Source organism: Leucoraja erinacea, chromosome 2 (assembly GCF_028641065.1).
Source record: "Leucoraja erinacea ecotype New England chromosome 2, Leri_hhj_1, whole genome shotgun sequence".
Lineage (NCBI taxonomy): Eukaryota > Metazoa > Chordata > Chondrichthyes > Rajiformes > Rajidae > Leucoraja > Leucoraja erinaceus.
In genome coordinates, this window is record NC_073378.1 from 62,749,180 (window position 1) to 62,770,050 (window position 20,871).

At 41.7% G+C, this 20,871-nt stretch overlaps 1 protein-coding gene across 1 annotated transcript; it reads left to right on the forward strand.

The window, feature by feature from the left end:
- Positions 1 to 333: 333 nt before the first annotated feature.
- LOC129710694 (leukocyte elastase inhibitor-like) lies at positions 334 to 16,668 on the forward strand. The gene is given in 9 exon segments (XM_055657868.1): positions 334 to 376; positions 3,617 to 3,693; positions 4,496 to 4,674; positions 6,485 to 6,622; positions 8,366 to 8,483; positions 9,427 to 9,578; positions 12,079 to 12,234; positions 14,829 to 14,912; positions 14,914 to 16,668. Coding segments are annotated over 8 exon segments (1,248 nt in total). The 5' UTR covers positions 334 to 376; positions 3,617 to 3,635; the 3' UTR covers positions 15,277 to 16,668.
- The last annotated feature ends 4,203 nt before the right edge of the window (positions 16,669 to 20,871 follow it).

Here is a 20,871-nt window from a genome sequence, read left to right on the forward strand (position 1 = left end):
GTATGCCAACTTGATCTGTGTGGACATGATGGGCTGAATGGTCTATTTCCGCGCTGTGTATATCCATGCTCGCCCACAGTCTGGTTTGAACAAACAAGTGCTGAATTCACTTTTTTTTCACGATACATGTCCTCAGAAATACTGTGTTTCGTTCAGCATTCCCCCAGGTTATCATGTGGTACAACAGTGGTCAGGTGACTTTTTCCTATAAAGGGGAGTGAACAGTTGCAGGCTGCATCTGATGCTTTCTGCCGCTTGAGGGTGAGTATTCTTGTTTCGCTTGAAGTTCCGCCGTTATTTCTTCGCCGCTGTGCCCATTACAACTGCAGCAGCGTCTGCTGAGCGAGGAGTCCCGGGACGTGGTTTCGACACTTTAGTAGGAATATTCCGTACTTTTACAGAGGGGTCGATGAGTGTTGAGATACGAGCTGTTTGTTCCAGACGTTTTAGCATCATGTTGGTCCGTTCAACCTCCAGACCATCTGAATCAAGTTTCTTTAATGTTTTATCTAATATTCTCGCCACGTAACCGGACGGCCTGATGTAAACTATTAATATATGTCTGTGCATTTCGAACATTTGAGAAATGTATTCACAGCCCAAAGCAAATGAGCACGAGTTTATTGGCAGTAGTCCACAGAGCTCAGACACTTGGACCGACTTCTCTTTCTCTCTGCGAGCAAATAATTCCTGATCTGCGTTTTTCTTGTTGCTCTTGTTTTATCTGCACTTTCTCTGGAGCGGTAAAATAATCTGCTCTTTGATTATTTTCTATTTTGCTCTACCTGATGTAATCATGTATGTTGTGATCTGCCTGGGTAGTTCTTTCTTACACATTTCGTCCGCTCCACAGCAAAATCTCCTCCAATAATTCAATGCCGACACCAGTACACAGGGAGAAACAAAGAACTACAGATACTAATAATCCAAAATTAGACACGTATTGCCAAATCATCACTTATCCCCTTTTCTCCAGAGTTGCTGCCTGACCCACAGAGTTACTCGGAGAGTTTGTGTCTATCCCCAGTATACAGGTCCCTGCTGGGCGTGGTTCATTATGGGTCACTGACAGTTCTTGTTCAGCAGGTTCAGAGACACTTTCTGGAGATTAGAGCAGCGAAATGTAGACTGGGATTCCACTGCACAATTTAATGGTTCTCATCAGTGGACTCGGGAGGCGATTTTTTATTTGGATGAAGCGTTGAGGCCCTGTCTTCAGTCTGGATGAAAGAAATCCCACAGTAGTGGTTCAAAATATAAAAGCTGCAAAATTATTCCCAGATTCCTGGCAAATCTTTATCATTTGCTCAACATTATCAGATTATCGTAGTCATAGGTTAATTTAAGAGATACAGCGCACACACCAGGGAATATTTCACATTCATACCAAGCCAATTTTACAATTTATACCAAGCCAATTAACCTGCGCAACTGTACGAAGATCTCGGTCACGGGGAGAAGGTAAAAACTCTGTACAGTTAACACCCGCAGTCGGGTTCGGTCCCGGGTCTCTGGCGCTGTAAGGCAGCAACTGTACCGCTGCGCCACCCACTGGGTTATTATCTCATTGCTACTTCTCGGAGATTGCTGAGCACAAATATCCCACACGGCAGCAATGGCTACACTTAAAAGTGATTTTGTTTTCTTTAAAAGCACTCTGGTATGTTCTGTATATAAATTATAGCAGATTAAATCTATTAGTATTTTAAATTTCAAGATCTGGATGATTATTTTTGTAAGTTTTGATCTGCCTGATCAGCTACAGGTTTAAAGCGCTGGCAGTTTAACTCGTGGGAATTTAAACGAACAGCGCTGTGGGTTCTAAAAATAGTGCTGCCAGCTGGAGCGCTATTGCCTTTACACGTAGGGCTATGGGCTTTACACATCAAGATCACGATCAAGAGAGTCAAGAGAGTTTATTGTCATGTGTCCCTGATATGACAATGAAATTCTTGCTTTGCTTCAGCACAAAGAACATAATCGGTATTGACTACAAAACACATGAATAAATAAACTGATAAAGTGAAAATAACAAATAATGGGTTATTAATGTTCAGATTTTTGTCCGTGCCAGGTTTAATAGCCTGATGGCTGTGGGGAAGTGGCTATTCCTGAACCTAGTCGTTGCAGTCTTTAGGCCCCTGTACCTTCTACCTGAAGGTAGCAAGAGGATGAGTGTATGGCCAGGATCTTGTGGGTCTTTGATGATACTGCCAGTCTTTTAGAGACAACGACTGCGATAAATCCCCTCGATGGAAGGAAGGTCAGAGCCGATGATGGACTGGGCAGTGTTTACTACTTTTTGTAGTCTCTTTCTCTCCAGGGCGCTCAAGTTACCGAACCAAGACACAATGCAACCAGTCAGCATGCCCTCTACTGTGCACCTGCAGAAGTTAGAGAGAGTCCTCCTTGACAAACCGACTCTCCGTAATCTTCTCAGGAAGTAGAGGTGCTGCTGAGCTTTCTTGATGATTGCATTAGTTTTCTCGGACCAGGAAAGATCTTCAGAGATGTGCACGCCCAGGAATTTGAAGCTCTTGACCCTTTCAACCATCGACCCGTTGATATAAACGGGACTGTGGGTCCCCATCCTACTCCTTCCAAAGTCCACAATCAGTTCCTTGGTTTTGCTGGTGTTGAGGGCCAGGTTATTGTGCTGGCACCATATGGACAGTTGCTCGATCTCTCTTCTAGACTCTGACTCATCCCCATCAGTGATACGCCCCACAACAGTGGTGTCGTCAGCGAACTTGATGATGGAGTTCGCACCATGACCGGCTACACAGTTATGAGTATAGAGTGAGTACAGCAGGGGGCTGAGCACGCAGCCATGAGGAGCTCCTGTGCTGATTGTTATCGAGGCTGACACATTTCCACCAATACGAACAGACTGTGGTCTGTGGATGAGACCACAGACGCACTATGGCCACAGCGCTATGGGTCACAAACTGTTCGGCGAGGGAGAAGGAGAGAGGGAGGGAGAGGGAGGGAGAGAATAAGTGAGGGAGGGAGAAAAAATGGAAGAGAGGGAGGGGAAGGTTGAGGGGGAGGGTGGGATGGAGAGGGAGAGAAAGAGAGGAAGGAGGGAGAGAGAGCTATGGAGGGAGAGGGAGGCTTCCAAAATGGCTTCTACATCATCATCTGGTGCTAAAAGCAGGAGGCTGCTGTTCAAACTGAATTATACAAACAGATGATAATGAATGCACTGTCAAGTAAGGTGCGTAGAAGACATGTCAATTTCTAGCAAAGTTATGCATTCTTGTACTCTTACATGGGTATGACCACACATAAAAAACAACATTTTTTTTCAGCAAAAGGGCACTGTGTAAAAATACTAAATTCCTCAGCAAAATACTGATTTTTGGGTACTAGAATACTGAAATGCTCTGACAAAACTTGGCAGCTCTGCTGCCAGGTGAACTGATGGAAATGAACACAATTACAACTTTTAGAAGACATTTAGACAGATATAAACATTTGGTAGGAAGAGTTTGCTAGTTTTGGGGCCAAATGCAGGAAATGGGACAGGGCGGGCCCGAGGGCCTGTTTCCATGCTGTATAACTGTATTCTACTGGGATTCTACTTCTCCAATACTATTTTGCTGTTCTTTCCCAGGGTCAACCAACCATTCATCATGGCAGCTAATCAGATGGGTCAGTGTCAACAATCTGTAACTGATCAATTGGCTGATGGTAAGTGCCAGGAACTAATATCTATCCAATATTTATTCATTTAAAACATTTTTTTTATGAACACTGGTTGTAGGTACACTCATTGGACTATATTAGTGGACTTGCTGCTAGTGAATAACAGGTCCTTGTAGACTGGACTGGGTGAATGCTTCTGTCTCCACTGATTACACTGTGCCACTGTAACACAAGTTGAGCAGGCAGGACACTTACTCAGTAGATATGAGCCTTGCTGGAAGGATATTTCACATTTTTGCCTCTGCCGCCCACAGCTGCTCCCCAAACGCACCTACTTTCACTATTACCATCACCACCATGAGCTCCCCAGTTACCCAGTGTCAAGGTCAGTGACTTTTCCTCAGAGCTGCTTTGTCTGGACAAACCACATGGAAGGGTGAGTTGTGCAGTGGAGTCATCAAGCTTGATGTTGCACAAAGATTAATGGGAGTTTGAGCTCAACATGAGGCACTGTGTATATCTACTTGTCCAGGAGGCCACTGGGAGAAGTGTTGACCAGGCCCTCTGACACTGTTGCTTCAGGGAAATGTCTGTCAGAGACAATCATTGTCCTGCAGACATTCAGTGCAGAGCCAGTATTGGATCTTAGTAAGGAACGTATTGGATCTCAGGATTGTTCCTGATTGCAGAGGAATTGATACTACCACCTGCTTGCCACTGTCAAAGATTCAGACACAGTTTCTGATAAACTACGTATGGAACATCAAAAAGTGTTTTCCTGAAGAGGTCTTGGTTGAACAGATGAGCAAACTCCATGCATAATGAGTTTTTTCCTCTTCTGTTCTAGATCTAATCCGTTTGGATCCTTTGGTTACTGCAAATATACAGTTTGCTCTTGATCTGTTCAAGCACTTGGATGAACAGAACAGTGATGGCAACATCTTTGTGTCTCCCTTTAGTATATCAATGGCACTGGCCTTGGTATATCTGGGTGCGAAAGAGAAGACAGCCACTCAGATGGCTCAGGTAGGTGTGGCCTTATGTTAGCTTCAGAAGGTGTGTCCTGTTTTTGAACAAACTGGAGTATGTTTGGTCATGTAAAGCTTTAGGGTGGGGAGAATCGACGGGGTTTGGTTTGTTGGATTGGAGCTGGAATAGTTTGTTATTTGCATGTTTGCATTCCTCACAATAATCAGTCATGCTACTTTAACCACAGGTGGCTATTGACATGAATAAGCCTTCTATTGACACTGCAACGATATTTTATTAAGCAATGTAATATGCAGTCTTTAGAGTCTGCACCTCTGTAGCCCCGAGCTCCATTTCCACCATTGACACTATTGTCTTTATAATGTGGTATTGTCTTTATGGGGTTATATTTTCTATAACGCAAGGTTTCTTAGGAATGTCTCTATTGCTTTAAAGTAGAACTGAGTGCATACAGATTTAATGAAATAAAATAGAGAAAACGCAGGAAACATTCAGCATGTCTGGCTGCATCTATGGAAATGTTTCAGATTGAAGATCCTTTTTCAGACTTGGAAATTGAGAAATGGTTTGAAATAGCAGAGATTCTGGCAGGAATGTGTCAGCACAACGGAATTCTCTCTGACAGGGATAGGCCAAAGTTATCAATGGGATAAACTGTAGATGGTGACCTCATCTGCAGCTTATCCCCATGGCAATTTTGGCATCAGAATACACATTATCCACAATTCTTATTATCCTCATTATTCACAAGACCAGATAAAAGCACAGGAAAATAGAAGTGGGAGGAGGCCAATAGGCCCTTCAGGCCTATCCCACCATTCAATGTAATCATGGCTATTCTACACTGCCCCAAACTCCTCTTTTGGCCAGTTCCAATAACCCTCAAATTACACCACTGTTGTAAATGACATTGGTGAAGCCACAGTTCAGTTTTAGTTACCGTAATTCTCAACAATGAAGATGCTATTTTTTACCATAAAATAAGGCCCGAAAATGTATCTGCGTCTTGGAGTCCGAAGGTTAGATTGTTAGCGAAGAAAGATAGACTTGCCTATCCCTCAGTACAGCGTCTGTAAAAGGACATCACCGCAGGGCGGGAGAGTTCCTTCCACAGCGTGTGGGGAGTCTGGCCCGGATCAGCACAGTTAGGCCGCCAGGGGTAAAGTTGCAGGAAGGGCAGGAACGTTGAGGAGAAAGGGGGCCGGGATCATGCCAGCAACGCACTCAGTAGCTCAGGTGGCTGCGAGCGGCCGCAAGGACCAGACAGTGTAACTGCAGATAGACTCTGGGCGCGCAGGTGACCTGGGGACTGCAGCTAGACCCAGGGCTCGCAGCCGACCTGGGCACTACAGCCTGTCCTGGGGCAGGTGACCTGCGAACTGCAGCTAGTCCCAAGGCTCGCAGGTGACCTGGGCACTACAGCTGGTTCCAGGGACAGGAGGGATCTGGGAACTGCAGCCTGTCCCGAGGCACGCAGGTGACCTGGAAATTACAGAACACTAATTGGAAAAATACGTGCCCCTATGCAAAAATGTTGCCGACCCCTGGACTAAACCAAAGCCTTGATCCTGTCCTGCCAGCCTTTTCTCAAAACTTAGCAACTCAAAATATGGCACCTTGGTTGGCAGGGACGAGTTGGGCCACAGGGCCTGTTTTAATGTGGAATAACTATATGGCTCTAAAGTCTGGTGGACCATATTCTCATAAAACTATTGAAAAAGTAATAATAGTGAATTTGCAGTTTTTAACGATAAATTGACTATGTTCAATTCTGAAAAGCACAGTATAGAACTGGAATACTAAATACACTTCACTTCTTTTGATGAATGTTAACTTTTTCTCTTAGATGCTTGGTTTTGATGAAGTCAAAGACGTCCACCCGGAATTTCAGAAACTGCAAACTGAATTAATCAACCCGAATGCAAAGTATTCCTTGAATTTAGCCAATCGCCTCTATGGGGAGAAGACCTACGAGTTCCTTCCAGTTAGGTTTGGGTTTGGAGGCTAAACTGCTCAATGTGTGTTTGTTAATCTGGTCAAAAACATTGGTGTTAACACAAGCTCGATCCTCTTGAGTTTTGGAAGGAATGTTCCTGCTTGGTTCAATGTGGAGGTGTCTTGAGAATGGTGTTTGATACTAATTGGAATATCTACCCCAAAACAGTCTCTAATTGTTTAATAGCCCATTGCATCTAAGAATATCGTCCTTGTAATAAGATTTTATCAGTTTTATCCTTATTTTCAACATAGATGAAGGTCATTCAGCCCACTGCTCACACCACACCTTCAGCTTTCGGCCTCACACATCAGATCCTGTTCCCACTCCGGCATCACTCGGTGGCTTCCGGTTCAACTCACCAGCTTCCGGCTGGTCGTGCTGGTTGCCGCAGAAGCAGTCCGCGAGCCACTGACTCTCCCACGAGCAGCTGAACACACTGCACCCCTTCAGCTTTTTATTCTCCTCACCGCGTTATTGAGAGTGGGTTACGGAAGGGGTGATTTTTAAACCTTCATAACCTTTGTACTATTTCACCGATTAGAACAAAACTTATTTGATTTGTAGCAGAGGAGAATGGTGAGTAGGATGTCGAGAAATCATAGCAATATAGGGTAGCGTTTTTGCGAAAATTTATTTACAACGTAGGCCCGAAGTGGTCAAGATGAGAGGTGTAGTAATAGTATAGATGTCAGAAGTCCAAAGACTGTTTGATTTCTAAAGGTTTGATCTTAGATCATATTTAACTGATATTTGGATAGATCCACAAATCATCAATGGACCTATTTTGAAATTTCTCAAAATAAGCCATAATGTTTTAAATTGAATTTTAAAGAAGTTACCAAAACATCAGGATGTTATTAAATGCCATTGTTGATATCCATAGATATCAAATACAATAACCACCTTTGCATACCTTGGAAATTTTGTGGAAACGGTCTAATCCTCTAAACACTAATCATGTATCCCTACTGGAGAGAGAGATAGATCCAGTGTCTCAGAATTCAGCACGGATTGCATGTTGGAAGCAGAGTAAAGACGGTGGTCTTCCTGAGATGGGATCTGCTCAGCTAAATGGGATGGACTCCTTGTGTGTTCTAGAGAAAATTAGTTTGATGTGATGTTGACCGTCATTGTTTTTTCTCCGAGGGGAAAGATCAACTTCAAATGGAACATCCAATAAAACTGCAATTCAAGTGACAATTTTTAACTTGCTTGCAATTGATTTTCTGTGAGAAGGAGGAATGGGTACTAGAATTCATTAATGTTGCCTGGCAATCTCATACTAAACATAAATAAAGTCTATTTATTTTAGAATTATCCCCAGACGACCCACCCAGAATATTTTTTTGTGACATCATTCTAATTTAGAAATCTTGAAATTAACAGAGAGAACATTTTAATAGATTTTCTATCAGCAAATGAGCTGAATGCAACGCAACAGATAAGTACATTTGATGAATCAAGGATAGTGAGGAAATCAAAACATTTAAGCAAAGAATTTTAATTCAGGAACTGGAGGTTATTTAAACATGATTATTTTGTAGTAATTCAATCTCCTCTCACCGCTGGACATTATGTCAAATGAGTGGTTATCAAATTATCCTCGTCTTGTCTTGGAGTAACATCATGAATAATGTGGCCATTTTTTAAACCAAACTGATTATTTTAATCTCTGAAAGGTACTGTTGGAAGTGATTAAAAAAAAATCTGTTCTCTGTAATCCTTCAGGATTTTCTTGCAGCTTCTCTGGAACATTATCAAGCAGGGCTGGGAGCTGTTGACTTTCTTAAAGCAGCAGAGGCGGCTCGACAAGAGATCAACAGTTGGACTGAAGAACAGACTGCAGGTGAGTAGTGCAGAACAATTCTTTCCAGGGTTTACACAGAAAACTTTCAGCTCTACGTATTCAACTTTCTGAATGAGGGACATTTCCCAAATGTGATAGGCATGCCAAGAGCATTAAGTGTGATACTGATTAGTCATTCGTCCATTCTGAAGTATCCTTGACTTGTAGAGTAATAGAGCTCTAGAGCATAGAAACAAACTCTTCAGGCCACTGTGTCCATGATGTTTACGTTGGCATACTGGGCTGGTCCTATTTGCCCGCATTTGGTCGATATCCCTCTAAATCCTTCCAACCCATGTAACTCACCAGATGTCTTTTAAAAGTTGTAATTGTATTCATTTCTGTAGATTCCTTGGCAAATCATTCCAGATATGGACTACCCTCTGAGTGAAAACAATGTCCCTGAGATCTCTTATGCATCTCTCCTACCTTAAGCCTATGCTCTCTAGTTTTAAAATCCTCTACCCTGGTGAAAAATACTGTGAGTATTCACTTTATCTGGTACCGGAATAAGGTCACTGCTCGGCCTTCTTTATATGCTGAGCCTATCCAAACATTTCCCTATAACTTTAGTCTGCAAGCGCTCCAAGAAATAAAGTCCTAGCCTGCTCAACCTTTTCCGACAGCTCAGGCCCAGTCCTGGCAACTGTAAATCTTCTCTGCACTCTTTCCATCTTGACAGCATCTTTCCTATAACATGATGCCCAAAACTGAGTCTCAATGTGGCTTCACTGATGTCTTGCACAACTGTGATGTGACCTCACAACTTCTACACTCAGTTTGTTGTGTCCTGTTTAGTGTCAAGTATTGTATTGACAATATAAAGATTTCTTGTGTATCTTTTAAACCTCTGACTTGTGATTTTGTTGTGGTTGTTGCCATTCATTGGCTATTTCATGTTTTAATTAATCTATGGTCTATATGTGAGCGTGCCTTTTTTCAGGAAAAATCCAAAATGTATTGGGGAAAGGTTCTGTTGGCCCTGACACAAGGCTTGTCCTTGTGAATGCCATTTATTTTAAGGCGAAATGGAAAGCCCCATTTAAGAAAGAAGATTCGTTCACTGGACAATTCAAGCTAAAGAAGGTAAAGGAGGTGGCGTTGAAAATATCAAAAATTATGAACATTAATAATATCAATAGCTTGATTCACTATTTCATCAAGACAAAAGTGCAGCAGTATCTATGGAGCGAAGGAAATAGGCAACGTTTCGGGCCGAAACCCTTCTTCAAACTGCTTTTTTTTTTGTTTCTCCTGCATTTTTGTGTACCTTTGGTTTTCCAGCATCTGCAGTTCCTTCTTAAAGACTTAAAAGTGCAACAGAATGGCATTCCTGATAAATACTTGGTATAAATTCCTGCCCTTTGGAATTATTCCTACTCCGTTTTGAAAAATGTTCATCCTCGGGTTCCTATTAAATCTTTCCCCTCATCTCAAACGCATGTCCTCTGGTTCTTGGTTCACTTACACTGGATAAAAGATTGTGCATTTACCCGATCTCTTCCCCTCATCCTTCTGCACTTCAAAGGAATAGTCTTACCTTGCTCAAACTCTCCCTGTAGTTCGAGCCCTGGCAACATCCTCTTAAATCTTCTCTACATTCTCTACACTGTAACATCATTTTTGTACTAGAGTGACCAAAACTGAACACAATACTCCAAATATGGCCTCACCAACTTGTACAACTGTTCAACAAGTTAAGAAATGGAAATTATGAAACTTTTGATCTCTCTGATATTTTCTCTCAATTCAAGTGAATGGGGTTGTTACACTAGATGTGGCTTGGCACAGGATTTTTGGACTGGTGCAGGAGTAGGCCAGTTGGCCCTTCGAGACAGCACCGCCATTCAATATGATCATGGCTGATCATCAAAAATCAGTACCCTGTTCCTGCTTTTACCCCATATCTCTTAGATTCCTTTAGCCCGAAGAGCTAAACCTAACTCTCTTGAAAACATCTAGTGAATCGGCCTCCACTGCATTCTGTGGCAGACAAGTCCACAGATTCACAACTCTCTGGGTGAAGAGGTTTTTCCTCATCTCAGTCCTAAATGGCCCACCCCTTATTAACCATATAACCATATAACAATTACAGCACGGAAACAGACCATCTCGGCCTTACAAGTCCGTGCCGAAGAAATTTTTTTTTCCCTTAGTCCGACCTGCCTGCACTCATACCATAACCCTCCATTCCCTTCTCATCCATATGCCTATCCAATTTATTTTTAAATGATACCAATGAACCTGCCTCCACCACTTCCACTGGAAGCTCATTCCACACCGCCACCACTCTCTGAGTAAAGAAGTTCCCCCTCGTATTACCCCTAAACTTCTGTCCCTTAATTCTGAAGTCATGTCCTCTTGTTTGAATCTTCCCTATTCTCAAAGGGAAAAGCTTGTCCACATTCTTAAACTGTGACCCCCGGACTGGACTCTACCAACATGGGGAATATTTTTCATGCATCTAGCCTGTCCAATCCTTTAAGAATTTTATATGTTTTATAAGAATCCCTCTCATCCTTCTAAATTCCAGTGAATACAAGCCCAGTCAACCCATTCTTTCATCATATGTCAGTCCCGCCATCCCGGGAATTAACCTGGTGAACCTATGGTGCATTCCCTCAATAGCAATAATGTTCTTTCTCAAATTAGGAGACCTAAATTGCACACAATTTTCCTGGTGCAGTCTCACCAGGGCCCTATACAACTGCAGTTGATCTTCCTTGCTCCTAAACTCAATCCTCTTGCAATGAAGCCCAACAAACCATTAGCTTTCTTTACTGCCTGCTGTACCTGCATGCTTACTTTCAGTGACTGATGTACAAGCAGGCCCACACCCCGTTGCACCTCCCCTTCTCCTAATCTGACACCATTCAGATAATAATCTCCCTTCCTGTTCTTGCCATCAAACCTCACATTTGTCCACATTATATACTTCATCTGCCCACTAACCCAACCTAGCAAAGTCATCCTGCAGCTTCATAGCATCCTTGTCGCAGCTCACACTGATTGTTGGGCAGGTTTCCCAGATTCCTGCCTCTGTGAATCTACTTTTGAATAGTAATATCTTGGTCTCTGTGCCAATTCCATCAACTTCGTGGCTGGGTGATGCTGTTGAGGAATGAAATTCATTCTTACAAAATGCTGAATATGTTGACATTTGGCTAAAGCCTGTAAAATAATGTTTCTAAACATCCCTGACATTCTGAAACATTCAACATTTATCTTAAGAAAGAACCGAACGTCAATATTTTACATTGAAATAAAAATAAGCAGTTCAATAATTTAAGAACTGTAAATTATGTAATGTTTGATCTCTCTGATCTTTTCTCTCAATTCAAGTGAATGGAATTGTTACACTAGATTTACCTTGGCCCAGGTTTCCCAGATTCCTGCCCTCTCACTGTATTTAGCATGGATATTTCAAACGTAGATCATCAGCAATATTGAACGGGAGGACCCGTTCATATGTGCACATGTGCAGAAGGACCACGGGTTCCGGATATGTGTGTGAGGAGAATGCGTTCTGTATTACTTATTTACCTGGCCACTGGTGCTCCAGAAATTTCCTAATAGTGTGTAACTTTATTTGTAGAGTATAACCAAAGATTTGGAAATGATGCAGCAAACTGGAAGTTTTCTTTACTTTCACAATCGTGAATTTGCGTTCAAGATCATTGAACTCCCATATGTTCAGGATGAACTCAGTATGATCATCTTACTGCCAGATGACAACAATGGACTTGAAACTGTAAGTGGGATGTTATAACGTGAACTATTGTTTCAGAATAGCTGTTCAAAAAAATGATTTCAACATTCTTCCAAAAATAAATTCATGTAATTGACTTCAATGTTATTACATTTTCAGCTGAGTTATTTGAAAATATAAATTCCCTTCTGCCATAACAAACACCATCAGACAGGCAAAGAGTTTGTGCCTGGAAATTATACTAGCCAATAACCACTGATCTCAATTGACCTATTTAGCTCCTCCCTGTTTACATTGTAATCTGCCTTGCTTCAATTAAGTACCTTGCCCCAACATGCAGACCTGTCTCTATTCAAAATAATCTTAAAATTGATGGAGTTGTGGTTACAATCCTCAAATTATTTTTCAGCTGCAACACCAATCACCTGGCCAGCGTCATTTTCCAAAGCTCATGGTTGCACCATCTGGTGGTGATATATAGACTTAGACTTGGGGGGAGTGGGCAGATGCATGGCAGATGAAGTTTAATGCGGATAAATGTGAGGTTATCCACTTTGGTAGCAAAAACAGGAAGGCAGATTACTATCTAAATGCCGTCAATAATAATAATAATAATAATATATTTTATTGTCATTGCACATAAGCACAACGAGATTTGGTATGCAGCTTCCATCCGATGTCATAACTTAAATAACTAATAAAATTTAGATTTGGATACCCCGAGAACATGGATTGTAAAAAGAACATTACAACAGTAAAATAGTCAAAACAGTTCAAACAGACTAAAGTGCAGATGTGTCTGTGCGACGCGACCAGGCAAGGGAGACAGTCCAGGGGGGATGGGGGGCACTCAGCAGGGCCGGTTCAGAGCCGCTATAGCTCTGGAAATGAAGCTGTTCCTGAGTCTGGAGGTTCGGGCGCAGAAGGCCTTGTAACGTCTGCCGGAGGGAAGTAGTTTGAACAGTCCATTACAAGGGTGTGAGGAGTCTTTATGGATGCTGATGGCCTTCCTGAGGCACCGTGTGTGGTAGATGCCCTCCAAGGCTGGTAGCTGTGTCCCAATAATCCTCTGCGCTCTGTGGACGACGCGGTGAAGAGCTCTCCTCTCTGCCTCCGTGCAGCTGAGATACCACACAGAGATGCCATACGTTAATATGCTCTCTGTGGTGCAGCGGTAGAACGTTGTCAGCAGCTGTTGGGGCAGACCAGTCTTTTTTAATGTTCATAAGAAGAACAGTCGTTGCTGTGCCTTCTTGACCAGCGCAGCAGTGTTGGTGGACCATGCGAGGTCCTCTGAAATGTGTCCAGAAACTTAAAGCTGGACACTCTCTTCACTGTCCCCGTAGATGGAGATTGGGGCGTATTCTCCATTATATGACCTCCTGAAGTCAATAATCAGCTCAAGTTGGGAAAAGGGGAAGCACAACGGGATCTGGGGGTCCTTGTACATCAGTCTATGAAAGTAAGCATAACAAGAAGAATCGAATATAGGAGCAAAGAGGTCCTTCTGCAGTTGTACAGAGCCCTAGTGAGACCACACCTGGAGTATTGTGTGCAGTTTTGGTCCCATAATTTGAGGAAGGACATTCTTGCTATTGAGGGAGTGCAGAGTAGGTTTACAAGGTTAATTCCCAGGATGGCGGGACTGTCATAGGCTGATAGAATGGAGCAGCTGGGCTTGTACACTCTGGAGTTTAGAAGGATGAGAGGATATCTCATTGAAACATATAAGATTGTTAAGGGCTTGGACACACTAGAGGCAGGAAACGTGTTCCCGACGTTGGGGGAGTCCAGAACCAGGGGCCACAGTTTAAGAATAAGGAGTAAGCCATTTAGAACGGAGACGAGGAAACACTTTTTCTCACAGCGAGTGGTGAGTCTGTGGAATTCAGAGGGTGGTGGAGGCAGGTTCTTTGGATGCTTTCAAGAGACAGCTAGATAGGGCTCTTAAAAATAGCACAGTTAGGGGATATGGGGAGAAGGCTGGAACGGGGTACTGATTGGGGATGATCAGCCATGATCACATTGAATGGCGGTGCTGGCTCGAAGGGCCAAATGGCCTACTCCTGCACCTGTTATCTATTGTCTATTGACTTAGATCCTCCCACATTGTTGAGTGCATTGCACAGCAAGATTTCGCCATTCTGTTCGATAATGTGCAACATCTTGCACCCTCGATAGGTTAGCGTCCAAGGCTTTCAAATCCTTCTGGAATGTTCACCTCCATGTGAGCTTTGTTCAGCCTCTTTTCCTTCTTCCGTCAGGTTGCCATGTCATTGCTATCTTAGGTACACGATCTGGTGACATTCTGAGTACATGTCCGGCAAATTTCATTATGTGTACATCTATGTCCTGGCTGATATATAGACTAGCAAGTTATCCATAAAGGGTCAGGAACTAATTGGACGTAAACTGCAGCATTCAGTTTATTAATGTCTATTAATTTTTAGATATTTTTGCTTTTTCTGTTGCTTTGTGGTGGTATTTTAAGTTAAATATATCATAAAGTATCAGGTAATTTATAACAGATACATAGAATACCTGATTCTGTATCATTTGATATTGCCTTGATTTACATTTTCTGAAGAAAGTTTGGTGGCTAAATTATTTAATGTTTTGCCTTTTCTTATGTTTAGCTTCAGAAGAGTTTCACACTTAATCGTCTGAGAAATTGGACCAACCCAAAGAACATGTCTTCATGACATCTGTTCAAGTCACTGCTACCCCAAATTCAAGCTGCCGGCCCCGCTGGAAGAGAAATATGATCACTGGCCCAGGGTGTTTCATCAATCATCTGCCCCCAAACTTACAGGGGGGATGGTGGATGCTTTCGATTGGAAGAAAGCCAACTTCTCTGGAATGAGTGAGGGAAAATATCTGTCAGTGTCAAAAGTCATTCATCAGTCCTTTGTTGCAGTTGATGAGGAAGGCACTGAAGAAGCTGCTGCAACAGCAGCCGTCATAGAACATCAAGGTCTAATTATTTCCCGTGAAGATTTTAAGGCTGATCATCCATTCCTATTTTTCATCCGCCATGCAAAGACACAGAGCATTTTATTTTATGGAAGGCTAACCTCTCCTTAAATGCAGTGCCTTGTCAGTCAATTACTTTCATAGCAATTTTGTCAATGTCTACAATTATAAGTTTGAGAGTATGGTCATTGGAACTTTTTTATAATCTGAATCATTGTCAAGGAATTTATTTGGAAATTACAATGTTCATGGTGGTTGATAGGTGGGGTAGAATGTTGTCAAATTTATGGATTGATTTTTATCTTCTTAACATCCATTGTAATTTTCTCATTGTGCTCTTAACTGGTGAGGGAATGGAAATTATAGACAATAGGTGCAGGAATAGGACATTCGGCCCTTCAGGCCTGCACCGCCATTCATTGAGATCATGGCTGATCATCCACAATCAGTACCGCGTTCTTGCCTTCTCCCCATATCCTTTGACTCCACTATCTTTAAGAGCTCTATCTAACTCTCTCATGAAACCATCCAGAGAATTGGCCTCCACTGCCTTCAGAGGCAGAGAGTTCCACAGATTCACAACCCTCTGGGTGAAAAGATTTTTCCTCATCTCCGTTCAAAATGGCCTACACCTTATTTTTAAACTGTGGCCCCTGGTTCTGGACTCCCCCAACATTGGGAACATGTTTCCTGCCCCTAGCATGTCCAATCCCTTAATAATCTTATATGTTTCAATAAGATCCCCTCTCATCCATCAAGTCCTTTTGTAAATTGAGGGGCCTATTGAAAAGAGAGGAGCTTGTCTCATGCTAAAAATGTGTAATCCATTAGTCTAGGACACGAAAGTTACAAATTTGTTATCACCAACGTGCAATAGAAATGGACAACGGATTATAGAATTTTGAACACCATCCCACCTCGTTTATCAGTACTCTTGCCAAAACATCTAAATTTGTCCACTTGGAGACACAGTCCCCTACCTCCATTAAATAATTATGCCGTCTTGTTGAAATTTTCATTTGTGAATCTGAACGACTTTGTCTCAGGATTTAAACAACTGGTAAATAACTTGTTGATTTCAATCTAATTTTTTTTAAACCAGTTTAGATCCATTTCCCCCATCTTGGTAATCTTAAGTGGTCTACATTGATCTTTTGTTCTCTTATCTATCTGGCCGGCTTTTGGGACACTTTGTTTCCAAGTGAAAATAAAATCATTAATGCAGAGCATGTGAAGTGTAGTGACACAAATTTAGCAAATAAACTGCAGGAATGGGCTTTGGGAGTAGTGGATTTAGCTGAGGAGACAACTTTAATGCTAAAGCTTTTGATAAATCTATGTTGGAAGCTGTAATTTTTATTTTCTACAATGACCTTGATACTGAAGTAATTGTTCTCAAGTTTGTCATAATTGCCTTTCCAACAATTGTCAAAACAATGCTTTCAGTCGCCTTTATGGCGTGTTTGCTGCAAAAATAAAAGTTCAGAGCAATTTGTTTATTCATTGTGGATGTTGTAAACTTCTTTCAAACCAGGTGAGTGCATTGGTTGATTTTTCAACCAAAAGGCTCCTATCACAATCGAGAGAGAACGTAATACCACCAGCTTAAGACAACAAAAAATTTTGATGAGGAACTTGGATATGTTAGAGCTACTTTACAATACCAGTAGAATGCATTTACAATGTTTTGTGGAAGAGTAGGAGAGATGAGACGCCAATGAACATTACATTGGAACAAGAATGTGACTGGGAGATTGGATACCTATATGATTCAGCTTGTCTAGAGATCTTCAGCAGAAGTGGAGTGACTTTGAGAATAGGGAAAGTTCATGTAAAATTGGAATTCAAACCAAGGGCCAAGGAAACACGAGATCAGGTACAGAGAAAGGTCAATATGGTTGTGGAAGCTAAACCTATAGGGGAACACGTGCAAACTGCTTCCAAATTTCCATTGATGACATGGAGATAATTTTTAGAAGCAGAGAGCCAAGTTCTAATTCTTATGTTTAACACCATCCAGAATTAATTTATTTTAGGCAGCTCTTAATGGTGGGATCAAATTAACACTTTGGCCACATCTTGGACAGGTGGAGCCAGGATTGATTTCAGAGCTGTATAAGTATTACTGTAAATTATCTATAGCATGCTCATGTCACACAAAAAGCCACATAACAAAAAATTATCATAGTTATTGCATTCATTTTTGATTAACTAAAAGATCCACATCTGAAGTTTACAAATTGCTCCATCGCCTTTTTTGACTCTCCTGTGCCCTTTATTTCATCTGTCTATCTCCACTCATGACTTCCTTCTCTTGAAACTTCTTAAACAAAAATAATTAATTCCATGACAACCAATTATTAATGGTAAATGCAGATTTTCTAAAGCTTTGTTAACATTATCACTAGTCTGTCTTTTTGGAAATTCAACATTTGCCGCAATGCAAGTGGTTCACTGTAACTTGGTGCATGTGACAATAATCTAAACTGAACTGATATCTATCAATCACTCCAGGTCAATTACACTTTTATTTATTTTTTCCTTGTGTCAGTGGAGCTGCAACAAATTTGTATCTGATAGCCTGTGAAGCTTTTACATGATCAGTAACGGCGAATCTAGTTTAGTCCCGAAGAGGATTTCCATTCTATTCATTTTGCTCTCCTGTTGTCTGATAAACTTCATCCCTCCCCATCCACCTGTATTCCTTCTCCTGGCCTCACACTTCACACCCCTTCTATCCTTATCTCATACGATTTGTCTTTTCATCACTGGCCTTTATCCAACCATCTGCCTATCAATCCTCTCCCCTCACCTGTATCCATTACCACTGAAGAAGGGTCTCCGCCTGAAACATCACCCATTCCTTCTCTCCAGAGATCTCCTGCTGAGTTACACCAGCATTTTGTGTTGACCTTCCACTGTCACTTGTCAGGCTTTGTCCTGCCCCTCCTCTATTTCAGCCCCCCCCCCCCCCCCCCCCCCCCCCCACTCACCACCCACACCACAATCAGTCCGAAGAGTGGTCTTGACCCAAAACGTCACCTATCCATATTCTCCAGAGATAGTGCCTGACCCGCTGAGTTACTGCAACACTTTGCGTCAAAAGGAAGTGTTTTGAGGCTGCAGGCTCATTTTGGGAATAATACGATCACTGTTGTTGCATCGAGGGATGCCATTGCAACACAGGAGGTGGTCGCTGCATCCACGCCGTCTAAGAACCGAATAATCTCACCAGCATCATTCACCTCAGTTCAGTTTAGTTTACTGTAATGTATACAGTAAAAAGCTTTTGCTGCGTGCTATCCTGTTAGCAGAAATAAATCCTGTTAGCACTTGTTCAACCTTTCTACAGAGAAAGGTTGAACAAGTTAGGTCTTTATTCTTTGGAGCGCAGAAGGTTAAGGGGGGACTTGATAGAGGTCTTTAAAATGATGAGAGGGATTGACAGAGTTGACGTGGATAAGCTTTTTCCATTGAGAGTAGGGACGATTCAAACAAGAGGACATGACTTGAGAATTAAGGTACAGAAATTTAGGGGATAATACGATCGATAATACATTCACCTCAGTTCAGTTTAGTTTACTGTAATGTAACTTGGTTGCAAAAAGTGTCTCTATCGGTTCTAAAGCTTGCAAAAAATGTCTATTGGTTCCAATGCTTGCAAAAAAAGTGTCTATTGATTCTAAAATACTTGCAGAGAGTGTCTCTTTTGGTTCTAAAATGCTTGCAGAGAGTGTCTCTATTGGTTCTAAAATGCTTGGAAAAAGTGTCTCTATTGGTTCTAAAATGCTTGCAAAAAGTGTCTAATGGTTCTAAAATGCTTGCATAAAGTGTATTGGTTCTAAAATGCTTGCAGAGAGTGTCTCTATTGGTTCTAATATGCTTGCAGAGTGCCTCTATTGGTTCTAAAATGGTTGTAAAAAGTGTCTCTATTTGGTTCTAAAATGCTTGCAAAGATTGTCTATTGGTTCTAAAATGCTTGCAAAGAATGTCTATTGGTTCTAAAATGCTTGCAGAATGTGTCTCTTTTGGTTCTAAAATGCTTGCAGAAAGTGTCTTTGTTGGTTCTAAAATGGTTGCAGAAAGTGGCTATTGGTTCTAAATTGCTTGCAAAAAGTGTCTATTGGTTTTAAAATGGTTGCAGAAAGTGGCTCTATTGGTTCTAAAATGCTTGCAAAAAGGGTCTCTTGCTTCTAAAATGTGTGTGTGCGCGCGTCGTCTGTGCGTGCGTATGTGTAAGTGTCTGTGGATGAGTGTGTGAGTGTCTGTGTATGAGTGTGTGTATGTGTGAGTGTCTGTGTAATTGTCTGAGTGTTTGACTGTGTCTCTGTGTATGAGTGTCTGTCTGTGTGTCTGTGAGTGTGTGTGAGTATCTGTGTGAGTGTGTACATTTTTGTGTGTATTTCTGTGTGAGTGTGTCTTTGTGTGTGTGTGTCTGGCTACATGTGTGTGAGTGTCTTTGTGTGTGAGTGTGTGTGTGTGTGTGTGTGTGTGTGTGTGTGCTGCTCGAAATGCTGTGAAATTGGCTTGGAGTGCTGTGAGGTTGGACTTGCAGCCTGCACTCCATGATGACTTTTGAGGTAAATTCTCAGATTTTCTTGTTAAAATTTGACCGCTTAATCTCTCTATATTAAAATTGTCTTTTTTTAAATATCAAAAGAAAAGTGTTATCAAGAGGCAGTGAGCAGCAGAACACAGCAAGAGACACAACAAAAAAGAACTTAATAAATCTCATCTTTAACATTTAAATTGTTGTTATATTTTGTCATTCACATTTTAAACTTTAACAAATCCTTTTTCCACTTGCTCTGCCTGCGTGCTCTTCATCACAATGGTAACTTAATAGGCAGGATTGGTTGCGCTGTCAGAGAGCCACTAAGAATGTCCATACTAGCCCTCTGGAAACCAGTCTCTTTGACCCACAACACACATACTAGCGCTCCAGAAATAACTATATGTGACTCTTAGCCGAGGAAATATGAAGGGAAATGTCAAGGTTTTCCTGAAGGATGGAACATCGACCAAGAATGTTGTCATTAAAAGCGTTGTTATTGATTGATGACTTCTGAGATCAATTCTCAGATTTTAACCATATAACCATATAACAATTACAGCACGGAAACAGGCCATCTCGGCCCTACAAGTCCATGCCGAACAACTTTTTTCCCTTAGTCCCACCTGCCTGCACTCATACCATAACCCTCCATTCCCTTCTCATCCATACCTATCCAATTTATTTTTAAATGATACCAACGAACCTGCCGCCACCACTTCCACTGGAAGCTCATTCCACACCGCTACCACTCTCTGAGTAAAGAAGTTCTCCCTCATGTTACCCCTAAACTTCTGTCCCTTAATTCTGAAGTCATGTCCTCTTGTTTGAATCTTCCCTATTCTCAAAGGGAAAAGCTTGTCCACATCAACTCTGTCTATCCCTCTCATCATTTTAAAGGCCTCTATCAAGTCCCCCCTTAACCTTCTACGCTCCAGAGAATAAAGACCTAACTTATTCAACCTATCTCTGTAACTTAGTTGTTGAAACCTAGGCAACATTTTGGTAAATCTCCTCTGTACTCTCTCTATTTTGTTGACATCCTTCCTATAATTGGGCGACCAAAATTGTACACCATACTCCAGATTTGGTCTCACCAATGCCTTGTACAATTTTAACATTACATCCCAGCTTCTATACTCAGTGCTCTGATT